Consider the following 21,727-nt stretch of genomic DNA (forward strand, 5'->3'; position numbering starts at 1 on the left):
GAGAGACAGGAGGCCGGGAGGTCAGTAAGGAGGCTGATAGAGTAATCAAGGCGGGGTAGGATAAGTGATTGGATTAATGTGGTAGTAGTTTGGATGGAAAGGAAAGGGCAGATTGTAGCGATGTCGAGAAGGACAAATGGACAGGATTTAGTGATGGATTAGAATATTTGGGTTGAATGAGAGAGAGGAGTCATGGATAATACCAAGGTTTACTTGTCGGTAAAGAGGGGTTCGAAATATAGGCACAGTCACCTAGAGAGGGTCTCCATCTGGAAACTGTGTAGGAGGATGTCCTCATAAATCAATCAATAAATCTATCAATCTTACTAATTGACCATTTACTGTTGGCAGAACACTGTACTAAGCACTGGAAAAGTACAATAGAGTTAATAGACATGATCTGACCCCAAGGGGCTTTCAGTCTGGTAGGGAAGACTCTTTGCCGTGCTTTTGCCAGGCTTGTGTCCTCTGGGTCGGCCTCAAGGTGCTGAAGTATCACGTCATCATGGTCAATCTGAGACTGAGGAGAAGGCAGAACCAATTCCTCCCTGGTTGTGCCCTGGGAATAGCCCCATCTCTGAAACCAGGTGGCCTGCCCCACTGGCCCGGATCTGCACTCTGGAGACCCTCTGCGATTTGTACACCTCCCACTTCTGGGTCTTTGTGGTGGACGAGGCTGTGCCAGTCACAGAACAGTCCAGCCCCAGGAGAGGATCTAGGGTGCTTAAAATCAAAATGATTTTCCAGTTAGCCAACCTCCACAAGACGCGATTGATGGCCTGCAGACCCACAGTATAAGGAGAGCAGCACAGGCAATTAGGCACGAATCCACCCCAGGTCAGTGAGTTCCTCCTGAAATGCATGGGGTTTATGAAGCACTCATTCCAAACACGATGCTAAATGCTGAGTTAAACACAAGTTATCAATAAGACATGGGAAGAAACCCCCCTCTGGTCCTCAGTAGGGGGAATGAGGGCTTGAGGGGGAATGAGGGCTTGAGTGGGGAAGGCCTCTTGGAAGAGATGTGATTCTTATAAGGCTTTGAAGATAGGGAGAGTGATAGTCTGCCACATATCAACAGGGGTAGAGTCCCAGGAAAGAGGCAGGATGTAGGCCAGTGGTCATAGGTGAGGCAGACAAGATAGAGGTACACTGAGTATGTTGGCAGTAGAGTAGTGGTGCATGTGGCCTGGGTTGTAGTGAGTATTCAGCCAGGTAGGGTATGAAGGGCCGGGCCAATTGAGAATTTTAAAGCTGAGAGCAAGGCATCTCTATTCGATGTGGAAGTGGATGGGCAACCGCTGGAGAGTTTTGAGGACTGGAGAGACCAATCAATCGATTAATCTAGCAATCCTATTTATTAAACACTTACTGTGCACAAAGGACTATACTAATCATTTGGGAGTGTACAATGCACCGATAAACAGACACATCCCCAGCCCATATCGGGCTTACAGTCAGGAGTGGAAGAAGACACTAATATAAATAAATAAATTACAGAAATATACATAGTGCTGTGGGACTGATGAAGGGGTGAAGAAAGTGTACAAATCCAAGTGTAAGGGTGACGCCGAGGGAGTGGGAGAAGAGGAAATGAAAGCTTAGTTAAGGAAGACCTCTTAGAGGCTATGTGCTTGTGTTAAGACTTTGAAGGTGGGGAGAATGATCTGTCAGATATGAAGAGTAAGGGCACTCCAGGTCAGACACATGCTGTGGGTGAGAGGTTGGCAGTGAGGTAAATGAGTCTGAGGTGCAGTGAGTAGGTTGACGTTAGAGAAGTGAAATGTGCGGACTGGATTGTAGTAGGAAATACGGCAGGTAATGTAGGAGGGGGCAAGGCCATTGAGCGCTGGAAAGCTGATGGTAAAAGTTTCTGTTTGATGCGGAGGTTCATGGGAAACCACTGGAGGTTCCCGAGGAGTGGGGAGATGTGGACTGAACATTTTTCTAGAAAAGTGATCTGGTCAGCAGAGTGAAGTATGGACTGTAATGGGGAAAGCCAGGAGGCAGCAAGGTCAGCCAGGAGGCTGCTGAAGTCATCGAGTCAGACTACGATAAGTGCTTGAATCAACATAGCAGCAATTTGGATGGAGAGTTAAGGATGGGTTTCAGTGATGTTGTGAAGGTAAAAGCAATAGGGTTTGGTGACATATTGAATAGGTGGGTTAAATGAGAGAGATGTCGATGATAATGGCAAGAATACACAGTTGAGACACAAGGAGGATAGTGGTGTTGCCGTCAGTGATCCTAAAGACAGGGGGAGGACAGAGTCTGGGGCCGAAGATGAGGAGTTCTGTCTTGAGCTTGTTCACTTTGAGGTGATAACAGGAAATCGAAATAGAAATGTCTTGAAGGTAAGAGTCAATATGGGACTGCTGAGAAGGAGAGAGTCAGGGCTGGAGAGGTAAATTAGGGAATCATCCATCTAGAGGAGGTAGTTGAAGTCATGGGTGCAAATGAATTGTCCAAGGGAGTGAGTGTATCCGGAGAATAAAAGGGGTTCTGAACTGATCCTTGAGGGGCTCCCACATTTAGATGGTGGGAGGCAGAGGAGCCTGTGAAAGATGTCATAAAGGGGCAGAAAACTAGGAGAGGACAGTGTCAGTGAGGCCGGGGTTGGGTAATTAATTCATTCATTCATTCGTATTTATTGAGCGCTTACTGTGTGCAGAGCACTGTAACAAGTGCTTGGGAAGTACAAGTCGGCAACATATAGACACAGTCCCTACGCAATATCAGGCTCACAGTCTATAAGCGGGAGACAGACAACACAACACAACATGTAGACAGGTGTCAAAATCATCAGAATAAATAGAATTAAAGCTATATGCACATCATTAACAAAATAAATAGAATAGTAAATATGTACAAGTAAAATAAATAGAGTAGTAAATCACTACAAATACATATACAAGTGCTGTGGGGACTGGAAGCAGGTAGGACGGGGGTGAGGTGGGGAGAAGGAGAGGAAAAAGGGGACTCGGTCTGGGAAGGCCTCCGGGAGGAGACGAGCTCTCAGTAGGGCTTTGAAGGGAGAATGAGAGCTAGTTTGGCGGATGTGTGGAGGGAGGGCATTCCAGGCTGGGGGAAGGATGTGGGCCAGAGGTCGATGGCGGGACGGGCGAGAACGAGGTCCAGTGAGGCGGTTAGAGGAAGAGGAGCGGAGGGTGCTGGCTGGGCTGGAGAAAGAGAGAAGGGAGGTGAGGTAGGAGGGGGCAAGGTGTTGGAGAGCCTGGAAGCCAAGGGTGAGGAGTTTTTGCTTGATTCATAGGTTGACAGACAGCCACTGGAGGTTTTTGAAGAGGGGAGTAACATGCCCAGAGCGTTTCTGCACAGAGATGATCCGGGCAGCAGAGTAAAGTATCGACTGAAGTGGGGAGAGACAGGAGGATGGGAGATCAGAGAGGAGGCTGATGCAATTATCCGGTCGGGATAGGATGAGAGATTGAACCAGCAAGGTAGCGGTTTGGATGGAGAGGAAAGGGTGGATCTTGGCGAGGTTATGGGGGACGGGGATTCCACGGCAGCTACGGAGCAGACGGTCCGAGAGCGCTCCCCACCTGAACTGCCAGGGTCGGGCACACAGCTGATGCCCCTCTTCTGGATGACCTGAGGAGCCCTGCCATGTGCCTCACTGCTTCCCTTAGGCCCCACCGGAATATACCTACTGTTGCTGCTGCTGCTGCTGTTCCTTCTCCTTGATGGCTTTCTCTTCCTCGCCTGACTTCTTCTCCTCCACTGCCAGCTCCTCAAAGAACTGGGGAATGGGAAGTGCTTGTAATGTTTCCACGAGAAAGGGGGTGGTTGACAGTGTTGAAGTGCTCAATAAATACGATTGAATTAATGAACTGAGACATCAAGGGTGATGAGGATGGAGGCCGTTGGATTGGGCAAAAGAAAAAACTGGTGACCTTAGAAAAGGTAATTTCAGTGGAGTAAAAGTGGCAGAAAACAGATTGGAGTGAATCGAGGAAAGAATTTCAGGAGAAGCAGCAGACAATTTGCTCAAGGAGTTTGGAAAAGAATGGTAGGAGGAAGATAGGACAATAGCTGGTGGTAGTTGTGAGGACCAAGAGTGCTTTTTTGAAGATAAGGGACAGGTGAGCACCTTTACAAGCAATGTAGAAGAAGCCACTGGCCGGTGAATCGTATCAGATGGGGTCAGTAACACTGGTGGAGGGTGTAGATTTTGAGAGGAGGTTTACTCTTTACCCTGATCCCTGTCAATGAAGGGCAGTGGATGACCTCGTGGGAGGGTGCAGTGAATACCTGCTGACTCACTGGCATTGAAATATATCTGGGTTCTACCGGCAATCATATCTCAATCAATTATATTTATTAAGTGCTTTTTGGTGCAGAGCACTGTACTAAGCACTGGAAAGAGCACAATACAACAGAGCTGGTAGACATGACTCCTTCCCTTAAGGGGTTTATAGACTAGTAAGAGAGACAAGCATTAGAATAAGTTAGAGATAGAGGACACAGCACAGTATAAGGCTTTGGACAAAGTGCTGTGCGATTGGGAGTGGGGTGAATGTCAAAGTTCTTAAAAGATACAGACCCTAATGCTTAGATCAGTCAATAAAGAGATGATATTAGTGAGCACTGACTACGTGCATAGCACTGTACTAAGTGCTTGGAAAATTACAGCGCGTATGACCCCTGTGCTCAAGGAGGTCTGCCACTTGTCAGCTTTGTGACTTTGGGCAAGTCACTTAACTTCTCTGTACCTCATCTGTAAAAGAGACGATTAAAACTGTGAACCCCCCGTGGAACAGCCTGATCACCTTGCATCTACCACAGTGCTTAGAACAGCGCTTGGCACATAGTAATCGCTTAACAGCTACCTTTTAAAAAAAGTAGCTAACATACTAGTTGGGGAGACAGGCATTCAAATAGATTACAAGTAGTGGAAGTGGCAGCAAATAAAGATATGGACATAAGTGCTAGGTGTCTGTAGGGGGAGTGAGAAAAAACGTTTTCAAAATGTACTGATTCAACTGTATAGATGAAATAGAAGAGAAGGCCAATACATTGGGGAAATGAGAGTATAATCAGAGGAGGCTACTTCGAGGAGAGGTGATTGAGTACGGTTTTTGAAGATGGTGTGAGTAGGGGTATCACTGCAGTAGCTGCATGGCCTAATGGAAAGACTACGAGGCTGGGAGTCAGAGGACCTTGGTTTTAACATAACTCTGCCACTTGCCTGCTGAGTGATCTTTAAGAGATCTTTCAGAGAAGCAGCATGGCTCAATGAGAAGAGCACGGGCTTGGGAGTCAGAGGTCACGGGTTCTAATCAACTTGTCAACTGTGTGACTTTGGGTAAGTCACTTAACTTCTCTGTGCCTCAGTTACCTCATCCGTAAAATGGGGATTAAAAGTGTGAGCCCCACGTGGGACAACCTGACTACCTTGTACGCCCCCAGCGTTTAGAACACATAGTAAACCTGGCACATAGTAAATGCTTAACAAATACCATCATCATCATCTTTACAAGTAATTTAACCTCTCTGGACCCCTGTTTCCTCACCTGTAAAATGGGCATTAAGAACTGTTCTCCCTCCTACTTAGATTGTGAGGTGATGTTTATCTTGTACCTACCCCAGCACTTACAACTGCGTTTCGCACCAAGTAACTGTTCAGCAGATACCGCAATTATTATTTTTTGCTCTTCTATCTGGGCCAAAATGCAGTCCTGCCTCCTGTCATCCCATCACATGATAAATTTCCTTGAGATTGGTTATAGCTCTTCTCCAGAAAACCCCCAAAACTAATAGTAGACTCAGAAGATGCTCAGTTTGGGATGTTGACTTTGCTCCATTCTCCACTCTCACAGGCAGTTCATGACACCTCCCAGACCATGTCTCACATCACGGTGGTGACAGAATTCCTCCTCCAGAGATTCTCTGACATCCGGGAGTTGCAGCTGATCCACACTGCGCTGTTCCTTCTGGTCTATCTGGCAGCCTTGATGGGGAATCTCCTCATCATTGCCGTCACCACCGTTGACCGGCACTTGCACACCCCATGTATTTCTTCCTCAAGAACCTTTCCGTCATTGACCTCGGCTACATCTCCATCACAGTCCCCAAATCCATCCTCAATTCCTTCAGGAATGTCAACTCCGTCTCTCTGCTGGGCTGTGCTGCCCAGGTATTCCTCGTATTTTTATTCGCAGGATCAGAGTTGTCCTTGCTCACTGTGATGTCCCACGACCGCTATGTTGCCATCTGCCGCCCCCTGCACTATGAGATCACCATGCCCCACGGGGCCTGTGTACGCATGTTAGCTGCCTCTTGGTTCAGCAGCTGTTTGAATGCCATCATGTACACAGCCAGCATTTTCTCTCTATCCTTCTGTGGCCCCAACACTGTCCACCAGTTCTTCTGCGATGGTCCCCAGTTGGTAAGACTTGCATGTTCTACTGACCATGTCCCGGAAGATGTGTGTTTAGCCATTACTGTCTGCTTATCTTTCTTCTGCTTCATGCTCATCGTGGGCTCCTACGTCCACATCTTCTCGGCCGTGATGAGGATGCCGTCGATGGAGGGCCGCTCCAAAGCCTTCTCCACCTGTCTGCCCCACCTGGTCGTCGTCACTCTGTACGTCACGTCCGGTTTCTTTGCCTACCTAAAGCCAATCTCAGACTCTCCCTCTGCAGTGGACCTGCTGGTGTCTGTTTTCTATGCCGTGGTGCCCCCTTCCCTTAATCCCCTCATCTACAGCCTGAGGAACCGGGACATTAAGGCAGCGATGGGAAGGCTGCTGGGGCCAAAACATTTCGCACAGGAGAAACTATCTATCGGATAATAGGTCTTTCTCCACGGACCGCCCTGATCATTCCTCTGACTTAACTAGTCTTCACTCCAGAATGGTTTCACCTCAGCATTGTCTGGGTGTTCTAGTGGAAAGAGCACTGGCCTGGAAGTCCGAGGACCTGGATTCTAGTCCTGGCTCTGCCACTGTCTCTAGTGTGACATTGGAAAACTCAGTAATAATTTCTGTACCTCTGTTTCCTTATCTTTATAATGGGGATGAAATACCCACTCTCTCCTTCTTAGACTGAGAGCCTATGTAGGGTAAGGACTGTGTTTGTACCCAGCAAACCATGACTAATACAGTGCTTGGTATATGGTAAGTGCTTTACAGATATCACAATCATTATTATCATTAAGAAGCTTGAAATCTCGACCGGTGGCCACAAACGTTCCATGGTGGGGTTCGGGAAAAACAGAGACAACACTTTTTACGCACTGTATGCCTTGCTACAGTGAGAGACCTCTTTGTTTCACTTCTCCTTTCTTCTTCCCTCACCTCATTTACACCGTATCCCTCCGACTTCCCCCTGTTCTTTATTTTCCCCTCAAACGAAGAGTGAGCAGTTGTTCTGAAGCACAAATGGAGGGTTTGGTTAAAACTGGAGAAAGAATTCTGAAGACATGAGATGGAGTGGGAAAATCTGGAATAGATCTCTTTCTGTTTGTTGTTGTTAAAGTGTTAACTCCTGGTGGGCAGATGACATATCTCTCCTTTCTGTTTACCTTTTCAAATGCTTCATACTGTGCATTGCAGCTACTGGGACCTCAATAAATACCATTCCAAATCAATCAGTGATATTTATTAAGTGCTTACTGTGTGAGGAGCACTGTACCAAGTGCTTGGGAGAGTATGGTATAATAGCGTCGGTAGACACAATCCCTCGCCACGGAGAGCTCACAATTTTACTGTAATGAATCAAATTAAGAAGCTCCAACTGCTCTTACCCAGAAGAGAATTGAGCAATTATTCTGTGGTACTTATTGACTCCTTAGTGTGTGCTGAGCACCTACCACTCATTTGGGAGGGTACAGTAAAATATAGTTGGTAAACATGATCTCTGCGGTCCGACTCACAGAACTCATGGCAGTTTATTCATTACTGGTGGTGGTAACCTCCTTGAGGTTAGGGGTCGTGTTTCTGAATTCAGAACACAGAGAAGCAGCGGGGCTCAGTGGAAAGAGCACGGGCTTTGGAGTCAGAGGTCATGGGCTCAAATCCCGACTCCACCACTTCTCAGCTGTGTGGCTTTGGGCAAGTCACTTAACTTCTCTGGGCCTCAGTTACCTCATCTGTGAAATGGGGATTAAGACTGTGAGCCCTACATGGGACAATCTGATCACCTTGTAAACTCCCCAGCGTTTTGAACACTGCTTGGCACATAATAAGTGCTTAATAAATCCTATTATTATAATTATTATTATCATTATTATTATTGTTATTATTATTGTCCTATCTGGACATTGATAAACCCAACTATTCTCTCACTGTGATCGACCCTGCAATTTACCATCTCTCGGTGCTGAATTTTCTACCATGAGGATATCCTCACTGGCATAAATCAGCCACTATCCTCCCCATGGCCCTACCGAGAATTTCCTGTTCCAGTGTGGTTTTCCAACTCCAGTCTGTCTGTCCAGGTGTGAAAAGGACAACTGAGTCATTTCTTTATTGTGTGACTGTGGTTGTCCTGTATTTATCTGTTTCTTGTTACTCTATGCTACCCTTGGCTTCCTCAGGTTCAGGCTCCATGACAAAGAGGGGAGCCTTGGGCTGTTTCCTGCAGAGACAACACAAATATTCGCCTACCCCAGGTGCCAAGGAGTCCAGAACTGAGAACCTCTGCTGCCGTGGGGCACCCCCAGCTTGTCACAACAGTTTGTTCCCTGTTCCCTCCTTTTCCCGTTTCGAAACCGCAGTCTGAGCTGAGCTCCTGTGACCTGCACCACACACGGAGAACCATGCTGTCTGCTGCTATCATGGGATGAATGAAGGGAGCAAGTCAGGGTGTCATGGAAAGGAAAGGGAGAAGAGGAAAGGAGGGCTTAGTCAGGGAAGGCCTCTTGGAGGAGATGTGTCTTCAATAAGGCTTTGAAGGTGGAGAGAGTAATTTTCTGTCTGATATGAGGAGGAAGGGCATTCCAGGCCAGAGGTAGGACAAGGTCAAGAAGCTGGTGGTGAGATAGATGAGGTCAAGGTACAGTGAGAAGTTTAGCATTAACGGAGTACCGTGTGTGGGCTGGGTTGTAGTAAGAGAGTAGCAGAGTCAGGTAGGAGGGGGCTAGGTGATTGAATGATTTAACGCCTATGGTGAGGAGGTTTTGTTTGATGCCGTGGTGGATAGGCGACCATTGGAGTTTCTTGAGGAGTGGGGAAACATGGACTAAACATTGCTGTAGAAAACAGATCTGGGCTGCAGAGTAAAGTACGGACTGGAGTGGGCAGACACAGGAGGCTGGGAGGTCAGCAAGGAGGCTGATATAGTAATCAAGGCAGGGTAGGATAAGTGACTGGATTAATGTCGTAGCAGTTTGGATGGAGAGGAAAGGGTAGATTGTAGCAATGTCGTGAAGGTGGAATCGACAGGATTTAGTGATGGATTGGATTATTTAGGTTGATTGAGAAAGAGTTAAGGATAATGCCAAGGTTAACTTGCCAGGGAAGAGGGGTTCGAAATACAGGCACAGTGATCTGGAGGGGATCTGTGCCTGGAAAATGTTTGTGTAGGAGGATGTCCTCTTCAATCAATCAGTCAATCCATCTACCAGTCTTACTATCTGACCATTTACTGTGGACAGAATACCGCACTAAGCACAGAAAGAGTACAATAGAGTTAACAGATATGATCCCTGACTCCAAGGGGCTTTCAGCCCGGTAGGGAAGAGTCATGGTCCCTCCCTTCCGTGCATTTACCAGGCTTGTGTCCACTGGGTTGGCTTCAAGGTGCTGAAGTATCACGTCATCCTGGTCCATCTGAGACTGAGGAGAAGGTGGAACCAATTCCTCCCTGGTTGTGCCCTGCGAATTGCCCCATCTCTGAAACCAGATGATCTGCCCCACTGGCACGTGCCTGCACTCTGGAGACCCTTTGGGACTTGTGCAGCTCCCACTTCTGGGAGTTTGTGGGGAACGAAGTTCGGCCAGTCACAGAACAGTCCAGCCCCAGGAGAAAATCTATGGTGCTTAATATCAAAATGATTTTCCAGTTTGCCAACCTCCACAAGAGGCGATGGATGGCCTGCAGACCCACAGGATGAGGAGAGCAGCAGAGGCAAGTAAGCACGAACCCATCCCACGTCAGTGAGCTCCTCCTGAGATGTGTGGGGTTGATAAAGCACTCACTCCAAACACGATGCTAAATGCTGAGCTAAACACAAGTTATCAATAAGATGTGGGGAGAGACCCCCCCCTCTGGTCCTCCATAGGGGAAATGATGACTTGAGAGGGAAGGGCCTCTTGGAAGAGATGTGATTCCTATAAGGCTTTGAAGATAGGGAGAGTGAGAGTCTACCAGATATGAACTGGAAAAGAATCCCAGGCTAGAGACAAGATGTAGGCAAGTGGTCAGAGGTGAGGTAGATGAAGGCACAATGACTAGGTTGGCAGAAGAGTAGTGATGTGTGTGGCCTGGGTTGTAGGGGGTAATCAGCCAGGTAAGGTATGAAGGGCCCGGCCAATGGAGAATTTAAAAGCTGAGAGCAAGGCATCTCTATTCGATGTGGAAGTGGATGGGCAACCGCTGGAGAGTTTTGAGGACTGGAGAGACCAATCAATCGATTAATCTAGCAATCCTATTTATTAAACACTTACTGTTTTCCAAGGACTATACTAATCATTTGGGAGAGTACAATGCACCGATAAACAGACACATCCCCAGCCCATATCGAGCTTACAGTCAGGAGTGGAAGAAGACACTAATATAAATAAATAAATTACAGAAATATACGTAAGTGCTGTGGGGCTGATGACGGGGTGAAGAAAGTGTACAAATCCAAGTGTAAGGATGATGCCGAGGGAGTGGGAGAAGAGGAAATGAAGGCTTAGTTAAGGAAGACCTCTTAGAGGAGATATGCTTGGGTACGGACCATCTCTATATGTTGCCAACTTGTACTTCCCAAGCACTTGGTACAGTGCTCTGCACACAGTAAGGGCTCAATAAATGCAATTGAATGATTGAATGAATGAATAAGACTTTGACAGTGGGGAGAATGAACTGCCAGATATGAAGAGTAAGAGCAAGTAAGAGTAAGAGCACTCCAAGTCAGACGCATGATGTGGATGAGAGGTTGCCAGTGAGGGAAATGAGAGGAGGCATTTGAAGACATGGGAGTAAATGAATTGTGCAAGGGAGTGGGTGTATCTGTAGAATCAAAAGGGGTTCTGAAGCAACCCTTGAGGGACTCCCACATTTAGAGGGTGGGAGGCAGAGGAGCCTCTGAAAGAGATCACAAATGGCTGGAAAACTGGAAGAGGACAGTGTCAGAGAAGCCGAGGCTGGGTAATTCGTTCATTCATTCAATTGTATTTATTGAGCGCTTACCGTGTGCACAGCACTGTACTAAACGCTTGGGAAGTACAGGTCGGCAACATATAGAGATGGTCCCTCCCCAATAACGGGCTCACAGTGTAGAAGGGGGAGATAGACGACAAAACAAAACATGTAGACAGGTATCAAAATCGTCAGAACAGATAGAATTAAAGCTATATGCACACCATTAACAAAATAAATAGAATAGTAAATATGTACAAGTAAAATAGAGTAGTAAATCTCTACAAATATATATACAAGTGCTGTGGGGAGGCAAAGCAGGTAGGGTGGGGGGAATGGGGAGGAGGAGAGGAAAAAGGGGGCTTAATCTGGGAAGGCCTCCTGTAGGAAATGAGCTCTCAGCAGGACTTTGCAGGGGGAAAGAGAGCTAGTTTTGTGGATGTGTGGAGGGAGGGCATTCCAGGCCGGGGGAAGGACGTGAGGCCACTGTTGGGTAGGGACCATCTCTATATGTTGCCAACTTGTATTTCCCAAGAGCTTAGTACAGTGCTCTGCACACAGTAAGCGCTGAATAAATATGATTGAATGAAAGGACGTGGACCGGGGGTCGACGGCGGGACAGGCAAGAACGAGGTACAGTGAGGAGGTTAGGGGCCATGGAACAGTAGGGTGCGGGCTGGGCTGGAGAAAGAGAGAAAAGAGGTGAGGTAGGAGGGGGTGAGGTGATGGAGAGCCTTGAAGCCGAGAGTGAGGAGTTTTTGTTTGATTCGTGGGTTGACAGGCAGCAACTGGAGATTTTTGAGGAAGGGGGTAACACGCCCAGAGCGTTTCTGCACAAAGATGATCCGGGCAGCAGAGTGAAGACTGAAGTGGGGATAGACCGGGGGATGGGAGATCAAAGTGGAGGCTGATGCAATAATCCGGTAGGGATACGATGAGAGATTGAACCAGCAAGGTAGCAGCTTGGATGGAGAAGAAAGGGTGGATCTTGGCAATGTTATGGGAGACGGGGATTCCTCGGCAGCTACGGGGCAGACAGCCCGAGAGCCCTCCCCACCTGAACTACCGGGGTCGGGCACCCGGTTGATGCCCCTCTTCTGGATGACCTGAGGAGCCCGGCCAGGTCCTCACTGCTTCCCTTAGGCCCCACCGGAATATACCTGCTGTTGCTGCTGCTGCTGCTGCTGCTGTTCCTTCTCCTTAATGGCTTCCTCTTCTTTGCCCGACTGTTTCTCCTCCATTGCCAGCTGCTCAAAGAACTGGGGAATGGCAAGTGTTTATTATGTTGCCACAAGAAGCGGGTGGTTGACAGTGTTGAGGGCAACTGAGACATCAAGGATGATGAGGATGGAGGCCGTTGGATTGGGCAAAAGGCAAAACTGGTGACCTTAGAGAAGGCAGTTTCAGTGGAGCCAAAGGGGCAGAAACCAGACTGGAGTGAATCAAGGACAGAATTTGAGGAGAAGAAGCAGGCAACTTGCTCAAGGAGTTGGAAAAGAATGGTAGGAGGAAGATAGGACAATAGCTGGTGGTAGTAGTGAGGACAAAGAGTGCTTTTTAGGGGATACGTGAGCAAATTACAAGCAACATAGAAGAAGCCACTGGCCAGTGTATGGTATCAGATGGGGTCAGAAACACTGGTGCAGGGGGTAGATTTTGAGAGTCGGTTTACTCTTTACCATGATCCCTGTCAATGAAGGGCAGTGGCTGATCTTGTGGGAGGGTGCAGTGAATACGTGCTGACTCACTGGCATGGAAATATATCTGGGTTCTACCTGCAATCATATCTCAATCAATTGTATTTATTAAGTGCTTTTTGGTGCAGATCACTGTACTAAGCACTGGGAAGAGCACAATAGAAGAAGCTGGTAGACATGACCCCTTCCCTTAAGGGGTATATAGACGAGTAAGAGAGACAGGCATTAAAATAAGTTACAGATAGGAGATGCAGCACAATTTAAGGCTTTGGACACAGTACTGTGCAACTGGGAGTGGCGTAAATATCAAAGTTCTTAAAGGATACAGACCCTAATGCTTAGATCAATCAATAAAGAAATGGTATTAATGAGCACTGACTAGGTGCAGAGCACTGTACTAAGTGCTTGGAAAATGGCAGCACATATGACCACTGTGCTCAAGGAGCTCTGCCACTTGTCAGCTTTGTGGTTTTAGGGAAGTCATTTAACTTCTCTGTGCCTCAGTTACCTCATCTGTAAAAGAGGGCACTAAAACTTTCAACCGCCTACGGAACAACCTGATTGCCTTGCATCTATTCCAGTGCATAGAACAGGGCTTGGCACATAGTAATTGCTTAACAACTACCATTTTTTAAAAAGTAGCTAAAATACTAGTTGGGGAGACAGGCATTCAAGTAAATTAAAACTAGTGGAAGTCGCAGCCAATAAAGATATGGGCATAAGTGCTGTGTGTCTGTGGATGGAGTGAGAAAAAACATTCTCAAAAGGTACTGATTCAAGTGTATAGATGAAATAGAAGGGAAGGCCAATAGAGTGGGGAAATGAGTATAATCAGAGGAGGCTACTTGGAGGAGATGTGATTTAATAAGGTTTTTGAAGATGGTGTGAGTATGAGTATCACTGCAGTGGCTGCATGACCTAGTGGAAAGACTACGAGGCTGGGAGTCAGAGGACCTTGGTTTTAACATGACTGTCACTTGCCTGCTGGGTGATCTTTGAGAGATCTTTCAGACAAGCAGCGTGGCTCAGCGAGAAGAGCACGGGCTTGGGAGTCAGAGGTCACGGGTTCTAATCCACTTGTCAACTGTGTGACTTTGGGCAAGTCACATAACGTCTCTGTGCCTCAGTTACCTCATCTGTAAAATGGGGGTTAAAAGTGTGATTCCCACGTGGGACAACCTGACTACCTTGTACATCCCCAGCGCTTCGAACACATAGCTAGCTTGTCACATAGTAAGCGCTTAGGAAATGCCATCATCATCATCTTTGAAAGTCATTTAACCTGTCTGGGCCTCGGTTTCCTCACCTGTAAAATGGGGATTAAGAACTGTTCTCCCTCCTACTTAGATTGTGAGGTGATGTTTATCTTGTATCTACCCCAGCACTTAAAATTGTGTTTGACACATAGTACGTGCTTAACAGACACCCTAATTATTATTTTTTGCTGTTGTATCTGGGCCAAAATGCACCCCTGCCTCCTGTCACCCCATCAGGTGATAAATGTTCTAGTTATTGGCTATAGCCCTTCTCCAGAAAACCCCCAACACTAATAGTAGACTGAGAAGATGCTCAGTTTGGGATGTTGACTTTGCTCCATTCTTGACTCTCACAGGCAGCTCATGTCATCGCCCAGACCATGTCAAACATCACGACGGTGACAGAATTCCTCCTCCTGGGATTCTCTGACATCCGGGAGTTGCAGCTGATCCACGCTGCACTGTTCCTTCTGGTCTATCTGGCAGCCCTGATGGGGAATCTCCTCATCATTGTCGTCACGACCGTTGACCAGCACTTCCACACCCCCATGTACTTCTTCCTCAAGAACCTGTCCATCGTTGACCTCGGCTACATCTCCGTCACAGTCCCCAAATCCATCCTCAATTCCCTCACGAATGTCAACACCATCTCTCTGCTGGGCTGCGCTGCTCAGGTATTCCTCGTATTTTTATTCGCGGGATCAGAGATGGCCCTGCTCACGGTGATGTCCCATGACCGCTATGTTGCCATCTGCCACCCCCTGCACTATGAGATCACCATGCCCCACAGGGCCTGTGTACGCATGTTGGCTGCCTCTTGGTTCAGCAGCTGTTTGAATGCCATCATGTACACAGCCAGCACCTTCTCTCTATCCTTCTGTGGCCCCAACACTGTTCACCAGTTCTTCTGCGATGTTCCCCGGTTGCTAAGACTTGCATGTTCCTCTGACCACGCCATGGAAGATGTGAGTTTAGCCATCAGCACGTGCTTAGCTTTGTTCTGCTTCATTCTCATTGTGGACTCCTACATCTGCATCTTCTCAGCAGTGCTGAGGATGCCGTCGGCAGAGGGCCGCTCCAAAGCCTTCTCCGCCTGTCTGCCCCACCTGGTCGTCGTCACTCTGTTCGCACATCTGCCACGTCTGCCTACCTAAAGCCAATGGCAGACTCTCCCTCTGCAGTGGACCTGCTGGCATCTGTGTTTTATGCCTTGGTGCCCCCGACCCTTAATCCCCTCATCTACAGCCTGAGGAACCGGGACATGAAGGCAGCGATGGGAAAGCTGCTGTGGCCAAAACATTTCTCAAAGGAGAAACAATCTGTCGGATCAAAGTTCCTTCTCCACGGACTGCCCTGACCATGGCTCTGACTTAACCTGTCTTCACTCCAGAATGATTTCACCACAGCATTGCCTGGGTGTTCTAATGGAAAGAGCACTGGCCTGGGAGTCCGAGGACCTGGATTCTAGTCCTGGGTCTGCCACTGTCCATAGTGTGACATTGGAAAACGAGTAAAGATTTCTGTAATCTATATTATGAGGATAAAATATCCACTCTCTCCTACTTAGCCTCAGAGCCTATGTGGGGGAAGGACTGTGTTTGTACCCAGCAAACCATGTCTAATACAGTGTTTGGCATATGGTAAGTGCTTTACAGATATCACAACCATTATTATCATTATGAAGTTCGAAATCTTGACCAGTGGCCACGAACGCTCCAGGGAGGTGTCCAGGAAAAACACAGACAACAATATTTATTCACTCCATACCTTGTTACAGTTAGAGACCTCTTTCTTTCAATTCTCCTTTCTGCTTCCCTGTCCTCATTTACACTGCTTCCCTCCAACTTCCCCCTTTTCTTTATTTTCCCCTCAAACGAAGAGTGAGCAGTCGTTCTAAAGCACAGATGGAGGGTTTGGTTAAAAACGAGGAGAGAATTCTCAGGACGTGAGATGGAGTGGGAAAATCTGGAATAGATCTCTTTCTGTTTGTTGTTTTTAGGGTGTTAACTCCTTGTGGGCAGATGACATATCTCTCCTTTCTCTTTACCTTTCCAAATGCTTCATACTGTGCGTTGCAGCTACTGGGACCTCAATAAATACCATTCCAAATCAATCAATGATATTTAGTAAGTGCTTACTGTGTGAGGAGCACTGTACCAGGTGCTGGGAAAGTACGGTATAATGGCATCGGTAGACACAATCCCTTTCCTCGGATAGCTCACAGTCTTAGTGGAATGAGTCAAATTAAGAAGCTCCAACTGCTCTTACCTAGAAGAGAATTAAGCAATCATTCTGTGATATTTATTGACTCTTTACTTTGTGCTGAGCACTTACTACTCACTTGGGAGCGTACAATAAAATATAGTTGGTAAACATGATCTCTGCGGTCTGACTCACAGACCTCATGGCAATTTATTAATTACTGGTAGTAGGATTGAGCTCCTTGAGGTTAGGGGTCATGTATATAAACTCAGAACACATTGTCCTATCTGGACATTGGTAAACCCAACTATTCTCTCACTGCGATCGACCCTGCAATTTACCATCTCCCGGTGCTGAATTTTCTAGCATGACGATATCCTCACTGGCACAAATCAGCCACTATCCTCCCCATGGCCCTACTGAGAATTTCCTGTTAAAGTGTGGTTTTCCAACTCCAATCTGTCTGTCCAAGTGTGAAAAGGACAACTGAGTCATTTCTCTATTGACTGTTGTTGTCCTGTATTTATCTGTTTCTTGTTACTCTATGCTACCCTTGGCTTCCTCAGGTTCAGGCTCTGTGAAAAAGAGGGGAGCCTTGGGCTGTTTCCTGTGGACACTAAATAAGTGTCCGCCCACCCCAGGTGCCAAGGAGTTCAGAGCTGAGAGCCTCCGCTGCCATGGGGCATCCCCAGCTTGCCACAACAGTTTGTTCCCCATTTTCTCCTCTTCCCCGTTCCAAACCACAGTCTGAGCTGAGTTCCTGTGCCTTGCAGCACACACAGAGAACCATGCTGTCTGCCACTATCAAGGGATAAATGAAGGGAGCAAGTCAGGGTGTCGTGGAAAGGAAAGGGAGAAGAGGAAAGGAGGGCTTAGTAAGGGAAGGCCTCTTGGAGGAGATGTGCCTTCAATAAGGATTTGAAGGTGGAGAGAGTAATTTTCTGTCTGATATGAGGAGGAAGGGCATTCCAGGTCAGAGGTAGGACAAGGTCAAGAAGTTGGTGGTGAGATAGATGAGGTCAAGGTACAGTGAGAAGTTTAGCATTAAAGGAGTTCCATGAGTGGGCTGGGTTGTAGTAGGAGAGTAGCAGCGTCAGGTAGGAGGGGGCTAGGTGATTGAATGATTTAACACCTATGGTGAGGAGGTTGTTTTGTTTGATGCCGTGGTGGATTGGCGACCATTGGAGTTTCTTGAGGAGTGGGGAAACATGGACTAAACATTGCTGTAGAAAACAGATCTGGGCTGCAGAATAAATTACGGACTGGAGTGGGGAGACACAGGAGGCTGAGAGGTCAGCAAGGAGGCTGATATAGTAATCAAGGCAGGGTAGGATAAGTGATTGGATTAATATGGTAGCAGTTTGGATGGAGAAGAAAGGGCAGATTGTAACGATTTTGTGAAGGTGGAATCAACTGGATTTAGTGATGGATTGGAATATTTGGGTTGATTGAGAAAAAGGAGTTAAGGATAATGCCAAGGTTTACTTGTCAGTGAAGAGGGGTTCGAAATATAGGCACAGTGATCTGGAGGGGATCTGCACCTGGAAAATGTTTGTGTAGGAGGATGTCCTCTTCAATCAATCAGTCAATCCATCTACCAGTCTTACTAACTGACCATTTACTGTGGAAAGAACACTGTACTAAGCACTGAAAGAGTACAATAGAGTTAACAGATATGATCCCTAACCCCAAGGGGCTTTCAGTCTGGTAGGGACCAGACATGGTCCCTCCCTTCCATGCATTTGCCAGGCTTGTGTCCACTGGGTTGGCTTCAAGGTGCTGAAGTATCACGTCATCATGGTCCATCTGAGACTGAGGAGAAGGCAGAACCAATTCCTCCCCAGTTGTGTCCTGGGAACGGCCCCATATCTGAAACCAGGTGGCCTGCCCCACTGGCACGTGCCTGCACTCTGGAGACCCTTTGGGACTTGTGCAGCTCCCACTTCTGGGACTTTGTGGGGGACGAAGTTGTGCCAGTCACAGAACAGTCCAGCTCCAGGAGAAAATCTATGGTGCTTAAAACCAGTTTGCCAACCTCCACAAGAGGCGATGGATGGCCTGCAGACCCACAGGATGAGGAGAGCAGCAGGGGCAAGTAAGCACGAACCTATCCCATGTCAATGAGTTCCTCCTGAAATTGGTGGGGTTGATAAAGCACTCACTCCAAACACGATGCTAAATGCTGATCTAAGCACAAGTTATCAATAAGGTGTGGGGAGAGACCCCCGCCCCCCCGATCCTCAGTAGGGGAAATGAGAGCTTGAGAGGGGAAGGCCTCTTGGAAGAGGTGAGATTCCTATAAGGCTTTGAAGATAGGGAGAGTGAGAGTCTGCCACATATTAACAGGGATAGAGTCCCATGTTAGGGGCAGGATGTCGGCCAATGGTCAGAGGTGAGGTAGACAAGACTGGGGTACAGTGAATAGGTTGGCATTAGAGTAGTGAAGCGTGTGGCCTGTGTTGCAGTGTGTAATCAGCCAGGTAAGATATGAAGGGCCAGGCCGATTGGGAATTGAAAAGCTGAAGGCAAGGCATTTCTATTCGATGTGGAGGTGAATGGGCAACCGCTGGAGATTTTTGAGGACTGGAGAGCCCGCCCAATCAATCAATTAATCAATCATATCTATTAAACACTCACTGTGTGCAATGGACTGAACTAATCATTTGGGAGAGTACAATACACCAATAAACAGACACATCCCCAGCTCACAACAAGCTTCACATCTGGAGTAGGAGATGGTTGTTAATATAAATAAATAAATTACACATATGCACCTAAGTGCTGTTGGGCTGATGGAGTGGTGTCTGTCAGATATGTAGAGTAACGGCCTTCCAGGTCAGACGCATGATGTGGGTGAGAGGTTGACAGTGAGGGAAATGAGACTGAGGTGCGGTGAGTGCATTGCCGTTAGAGGAGTGAAATGTGCGGGCCGTGTTGTAGTCTGAAATCAGGCAGGTAAGGTAGGAGGGGGAAAGGCAATTGAGTGCTGGAAAGCCGATGGTAAAAGTTTCTGTTTGATACAGAGGTTCGTGGGAAACCACTGGAGGTTCCTGAGGAGTGGGGAGATTTGGACTGAACATTTTTCTAGAAAAATGATCCAGTCAGCAGAGCGAAGTATGATCTGGACTGGGGAAAGACAGGAGGCAGAAAGGTCAGCCAGGAGGCTGCTGCAGTCTTCGAATCAAACTATGATAAGTGCTTGGATCAACATAGCAACAATTTGGATGGAGAGTTTAGGATGGGTTTCAGTGGTGTTCTGAAGGTAAAAGCAAAAGGGTTTGGTGACATATTGAATATGTGGGTTAAATAAGAGAGATGTCGATGATAATGGCAAGAATACACACTTGTGACACAAGAAGGATAGTGGTGTTGTCTTCAGTAATCCTAAAGACAGGGGGAGGACAGAGTCTGGGGCCGAAGATGAGGAGTTCTGTTCTGAGCTTGTTAACTTTGAGGTAACAACAGGAAATCCCAATAGAAATGTCTTGAAGGCAAGAGTAAATATGAGACTGCTGAGACGGAGAGAGTCTGGGCTGGAGAGGTAAATTAGGGAATCATCCATGTAGAGGAGGTATTTCAAGTCATGGGAGCAAATGAATTGTGCAAGGGAGTGGGTGTATCTGTAGAATCAAAGGGGTTCTGAACCGATCCTTGAGGGACTCCCACATTTGGAGGGTGGGAGGTAGAGGAGCTTGTGAAAGAGATCACAAATGGGTGGAAAACTAGGAGAGGACAGTGTCAGAGAAGCCGAGGCTGGGTAATTCATTAATTCATTCAATTGTATTTATTGAGCGCTTACTGTGTGCAGAGCACTGTCCCAAGCGCTTGGGAAGTACAAGTCAGCAACAAATAGAGACGGTCCCTCCCCAACAACGGGCTCACAGTGTAGAAGGGGGAGACAGACAACAAAACAAAACATGTAGACAGGTGTCAAAATAATCAGAACAGATAGAATTAAAGCTATATGGACACCATTAACAAAATAAATAGAATGGTAAATATGTACAAGTAAAATAAATAGAGTAGTAAATCTCTACAAATATATGTACAAGTGCTGTGGGGAGGCTAAGCAGGTAGGGCGAGGGGGATGGGGAGGAGGAGAGGAATAAGGGGGCTCAGTCTGGGAAGGCCTCCTGAAGGAGATGAGCTCTCAGCAGGACTTTGAAGGGGGAAAGAGAGCTAGTTTTGTGGATGTGTGGAGGGAGGGCATTCCAGGCCGGGGGAAGGACGTGAGCCTGCTGTTGGGTAGGGACCATCTCTGTATGTTGCCAACTTGTATTTCCCAAGAGCTTAGTACAGTGCTCTGCACACAGTAAGCGCTGAATAAATATGATTGAATGAAAGGACGTGGGCCGGGGTTCGACGGCGGGACAGGTGAGAACGAGGTACAGTCAGGAGGTTAGGGGCTGTGGAGCGGTAGGGTGCGGGCTGGGCTGGAGAAAGAGAGAAAAGAGGTGAGGTAGGAGGGGGCGAGGTGATGGAGATCCTTGAAGCCGAGAGTGAGGAGTTTTTGCTTGATTCGTGGGTTGACAGGCAGTGACTGGGGATTTTTGAGGAGGGGGGTAACATGCCCAGAGCATTCCTGCACAAAGATGATCCGGGCAGCAGAGTGAAGACTGAAGTGGGGAAAGACAGGAGGATGGGAGATTAAAGAGGAGGCTGATGCAATAATCCAGTCGGGATAGGATGAGAGATTGAACCAGCAAGGTAGCGGTTTGGATGGGGAGAAAAGGGTGGATCTTGGCGATGTTATGGGGGACGGGGATTCCTAGGCAGTTACGGAGCAGACGGTCTGAGAGCCCTACCCACCTGAACTGCCAGAGTCGGGCACCCGGTTGATGCCCCTCTTCTGGATGACCTGAGGAGCTCAGCCAGCTTCCTCACTGCTTCCCTTAGGCCCCACCGGAATATATCTGCTGTTGCTGTTGTTGGGCTGCTGCTGCTGCTGTTCCTTCACTTTGATGGCTTTCTCTTCCTAGCCCGACTGCTTCTCCTCGACTGCCAGCTCCTCAAAGAACTGGGGAATGGTAAGTGTTTAGAATGTTGCCACAAGAAGGGGGTGGTAGACAATGTTGAGGGCAACTGAGACATCAAGGATGATGAGGATGGAGGCCATTGGATTAGGCAAAAGGCAAAACTGGTGATCTTAGAGAAGGCATCTTCAGTGGAGCCAAAGGGACAGAAACCAGATTGGAGTGAATCAAGGACAGAATTGGAGGAGAAGAATCAGACAACTTGCTCAAGGAGTTTGGAAAAGAATGGTAAG

General features: G+C 47.5%; 1 protein-coding gene and 1 pseudogene across 1 annotated transcript; both read left to right on the forward strand.

Annotated features, from left to right (window-relative positions):
- Positions 1 to 5,948: 5,948 nt before the first annotated feature.
- Positions 5,949 to 6,811, forward strand: LOC119923411 (annotated as a pseudogene).
- Positions 6,812 to 12,986: 6,175 nt separating this feature from the next.
- Positions 12,987 to 15,616, forward strand: LOC119923412 (olfactory receptor 14A16-like). The gene is given in 3 exon segments (XM_038742810.1): positions 12,987 to 13,034; positions 14,616 to 15,384; positions 15,387 to 15,616. Coding segments are annotated over 3 exon segments (1,047 nt in total).
- The last annotated feature ends 6,111 nt before the right edge of the window (positions 15,617 to 21,727 follow it).

Source organism: Tachyglossus aculeatus, unplaced genomic scaffold (genome assembly GCF_015852505.1).
Source record: "Tachyglossus aculeatus isolate mTacAcu1 unplaced genomic scaffold, mTacAcu1.pri scaffold_195_arrow_ctg1, whole genome shotgun sequence".
Classification (NCBI taxonomy): domain Eukaryota; kingdom Metazoa; phylum Chordata; class Mammalia; order Monotremata; family Tachyglossidae; genus Tachyglossus; species Tachyglossus aculeatus.